At 38.5% G+C, this 4,547-nt stretch overlaps 1 protein-coding gene across 1 annotated transcript in view; it reads left to right on the top strand.

The window, feature by feature from the left end:
* Window positions 1-4,547, top strand: part of Med14 (mediator complex subunit 14) — a 72,409-nt gene that overhangs the window by 30,081 nt on the left and 37,781 nt on the right. Inside the window, exon 13 of the mRNA XM_010636216.2 lies at window positions 2,120-2,279. Within this exon, the coding sequence (XP_010634518.1) occupies window positions 2,120-2,279 (160 nt within the window). The remainder of the gene's footprint in view (window positions 1-2,119; window positions 2,280-4,547) is intronic.

Below are 4,547 nucleotides of genomic sequence, written 5' to 3'. Positions count from 1 at the left end.
GGGCCCGGCCTCCCTTCCCGGCGCTTGAGCGATGGCTGCTGGGTCGGGAGCAGGCGTGGTTCTCCTTCCCGCCGGGGATCGGGCCCCGCCTATCAGAGCGGGTCCCGCCTACCTCCGGGCGCTTGAGTGATGGCTGCTGGGTCGGGAGCAGGCGTGGTTCTCCCCGGGGATCGGGCCCCGCCTACCGGAGCGGGCCCCGCCTACCTCCCGGTGCTTGAGCGATGGCAGCTGGGTTGGCAGCAGGCGTGGTTCTCCTTCTAGGTCCATTTTTTGTTCCTTGTTTTGGGTTTTGTTTTGTTTTGTTTCAATGCTAGGGATTGAGTCAAGGCCTTGTGCATGCTAATCCAGCTCTGCCACTGAACTACATCCCTAGGCCGAGTATTTTCATGTGGCAAATGAATTTGTTTTTCAGTTATTGTAACTTACGTAGGTCGGATTGTTGATAATACTAATTATGATGATGAATATTTATCTGAACTTTTCTTGTGTTTTTCTTTTAATAACATACATGGTAGAAATGCCAGTCTCACAAAGGTATGTTGGTGAGAATTGAGGTAGATTTGAAAGCCACTGTAGCAAGTTTAGTAGATTTATAACTTTTTCCCAAAATAAAATAAAGCACATGATGATACATTTTCAAAATTGGTCTTCATTCCTTTGTCAGTAGCCAGTTCTAGCAGTTGATCTTTTAAATTTGTGGTTAAATTTATGTTTAAAATTAAAATTTAATTTAACATTTTAATAGAAAAAATGATTTCCAGGTTTATGCACTTTTTAATAACAAATCATCAAACTACCCTTAAGATGTCATATATTCTAACATGGTTTAAATGCAGATGACTAGTTCATGATTTGTACCACATATAATTTACCATGCAAATGTAGTAGCTCCTGATCTACTGCCTGTTCAACAAGGCAAATGACTCCATGAGCTTGGATGTTTTGCATTGTTATATTGGTTTGAAAATTCTTATTTTGTGTAGTTATTTCATTGTGCATTAGTGAGAGTTTGGGAAGCAGTTGTTTTATTCCTTTTTATAGATTTAATTCCATTATATCCTAACTTCAAGGATAATCAAATAAAAGGAATGAAAGCTGGGCGAGGTGGCGCATGCCTATAATCCCAGTACTTGGGAGGCTGAGGCAAGAGGATTGCTGTGAGTTCGAGATCAGCCTGGGCTACATAGTGAGTTCCTGGTCAGTCTCAACTACATAGTAAGACCATGTCTCAAAAAACCATAAATAAATAAATAAATAAATAAAACAAATTAAAAAATAAAAGGAATGAGAGGAGTACTGTAGTAAAAGGATCAAAATGGCTTACCTAAAAGGGAGAGGGAAGGAAGGTAATTCATACTTACTAGAACCTGCTAGGTATACCAGATACTTTACACATAACACAGTATAAAAAATTGGCCATGTGTGTCCAGTGACACAAGAAAATGAAGTCCTTTCATGCTTATTTATTGTTTGTTGCTCTGTTTTGTTCTATGGACACCTTATACATTTTATAAAGGATGTTGGGATCAGTTTGTACTGTCTTAAAAGGTAGGAAACAGCTGGGCGTGGTGGCACATGCCTGTAATCCCAGCACTCCCCAGCACTCGAAGGCAGGAGGATCCCTGTGAGTTTGAGACCAGAGTGGGCTACATAGTGAGTTCCAGGTCAGTCTCAACTATGTAGTGAGACCCTGTATAAAAAAAAAAAAAAAAAAAAAAAAAAAAAAAAAAAAAAAAAAAAAAGGTAGGAAACCTGCCATTCTCTATGATAAACTAAGCTAGTATCTCAGACTTACAGTTAACTTTCCTTTTTAAGTAATCAGAGAAACATATGGTCCTGTGTCCTTTTGTTTGTTTTTTTTTCCCAATAAAGATTGTGTCCTTTTGTTAATTCAGTTAAATTTCAATAAATTGTTTTTGTAGTGGTCTGTAGTCTGCCTTTTTTTTTTTTTTTTTGGCGGTACCAGGGATTGAACACTCAGGACATTGTGCTTGAGAAACAGGCAACAGCACCAATAAGCTAAATCCCTGGCCCTTTAGTCTGCTTTTTAGTCAAGTAGCACACAGTTAATCAAAAAAGCCTATGATTTTATGATGAAAGTATCTCTTTTTAAATTAAGGTTTTGGCTTGGACAACAGCGTTGCAAACAATCTATAAAACATCTGCCTACGATAAGCAGTGAAACATTGCAGCTTTCTAATTACTCAACTCATCCTATTGGAAAACTTTCTAAGAATAAGCTGTTCATTAAACTTACCCGACTTCCACAGTACTACATTGTAAGTATGCAAAGGGGTGGTTGGGGAATCAAGTTCAGTAATCCTGTTAGCATCATGGATGATTTATTGTTTTATTTGCAAGTGAATTCTATTGAATATTTGACTTTCATACAGTGATTCACAACCCAATGTGTGGGGACAGGGGAGAGAGGAAGGTTATGTCTTAGTTGGAGAATACAAGGCAGCTGCATTCCTTATCTAGGATCTCTTCTACAGTGAGACCTAGTTTTTGATTGGAATGAGGCTTCTCTGTTCAAAGAAACAACTTGACAGCCACCACTATGAAGCTTGGTGTCAGATAAGCTTTTTTGGCTTCAGTTGAATATGAACTTGCATAAAGTGCTTTTGTTTTGCTTTTTGCTCTTTGTTTGTTTGAGACAAGGTCTTAATATGCAGTCCAAGCTGGCCTTGAACTCGCTATGTAGCACAGGTTGGCATCGAACTTGGGATGTTCCTGCCTCTGCCTCCTGAATGCCAGAATTACAGGCATGCATCAACACTCCTAGCTAAGGCAGCCCTCTATTTTCTCGTTGTTAATTGTTTGAAGGCATATTCCATTGTGTTGGTTGCTTGTACCTTTCAGTGCATAGGAAAATCCTTTCATTTTCCATTTTCACTTCTGGATATTTTCCAGTTGGTTTCTTGGAGATCTTTAAGATAGTTAAAATTTGCAAGAATTTGAAATATGAACTCACCCTAAATGTATTTCCCTGCCTGTAGGAATTTCTGAATATACCAAATAGATACTTTTGGTTAAGAATCTAAGGTGTTTGAAATTTTTTTTTTTTTTTTTTTTTTGGTACTGGGGATTGAACTCGGGTCCTTGCGCTTGCAAGGCAGGCCACTGAACTGCTGAGCTAAATCCCTGGCCCTGAAATTTTAAATTCAAGATTGGTTGAAGGTAATGGGGATTTTTTTTTAATGTTGAGCTGTACTTTTTCAGTAGTATCTTGAAATGAATATCCTGTTCTGATAGATCTTGAGTTGCTTTTATAGACTAATGAGTTGTTATTGATGCAAATTTTACTTTTTTCTACATTTCAAAACACGAGCTGTAGAACTAGAATTGTCACATAATAAAGGGCTGTTATTTCAGTTCTCAGTGAACTGCCAGCTCCACGTATAAAGTGATTATGCAGGATACATGTATGAAAACCAAACTTGTGTACATACTCAGCCACATGCAAAATACAATTTAGATAGCTATGCTTAAAAAATTCTCTGGCGTTATTTAACATCAGCCTACAGCTAAATTTTAGTCAGTGTTAGTGCCCAGTGGTAAAGCAGTAATTTGTTTTACATATATTTAGACCAAAACTGAATGTTGGTTACTCCTCATCCTGCAAATTTTTCACTTAGAATGTTGTATGTACAATAATTTCTTCCGTTTGTTGTAGCATAGTATTCCATGGTATCGATGTATTACAGTTTGCTTAATTTTTTACCCACTGAAGGACATCTATCTGGGTGGCTTCCAACAGTTGGAACAATTGTGATTAAAGGTGCTAAATACATTTACATGTATTTTTTTGTGTGAACACGTTTTCATTTTTTTGGATAAGTAATTGCTAGTGGGATTATTGGGTCACATAATGTGTTTTATAAGTCAAACTTATTCAAAGTGGCCATACTTGTTTGCATTCCTATGAGCAATGTTTGGAGAGTTCGGGTTCTCATTCTTGCCAGTAATTGGTATTTTATATTTTCTTTGTTTGTTTGTTTTTGGTACCAGGGATCGAACTCAGGTCCCTGCACTTGCGAGGCAGACAGTGGAACCACTGGACTAAATCTCCGGCCCAGTAATTGGTATTTTAATTGAGACAGTTTTAGTTGCTGAGATATGTATACAGTGGTATTTTAGCATAGTCCTAATTTACATTGCCCCAGTGGCTGATGATGTTGACCATCTTTTCATGTACTTACTTGCCATCCTTACCTTATTTGGTGAAATGCCCATTTTTCTTTTAATTTTATATTTTCTGAGATGCATCAGCAGTGTAATGGTTTCCTAAAGAGATATGGGGAGAAGGGGGAGTGGGAGAGATTCTCTCTTTTGAGAAACAGGAATGTGTGTTGGTCAGGAACCTTTTCTAATGGTCTGTTTGTCTGTCCGTCTGTCCGTCTGTCCTGGCTGCCGTTGTCCTTGCCCTGCTTTGCTTTCATCTTGTTATGTAGTCCAGCCTGGCCTTGAACTCATAGCAATCCACCTCCTGACTGCTGGAATTACAGGCATGCACCATCATGCCTGGCCTACTAATCACTAATTTC

The sequence above is a fragment of the Fukomys damarensis genome, unplaced genomic scaffold, assembly GCF_012274545.1.
Source record: "Fukomys damarensis isolate Sample0158 unplaced genomic scaffold, DMR_v1.0_HiC HiC_scaffold_39, whole genome shotgun sequence".
NCBI lineage: Eukaryota > Metazoa > Chordata > Mammalia > Rodentia > Bathyergidae > Fukomys > Fukomys damarensis.
This window is presented reverse-complemented; position numbering and strand designations above follow the sequence as displayed.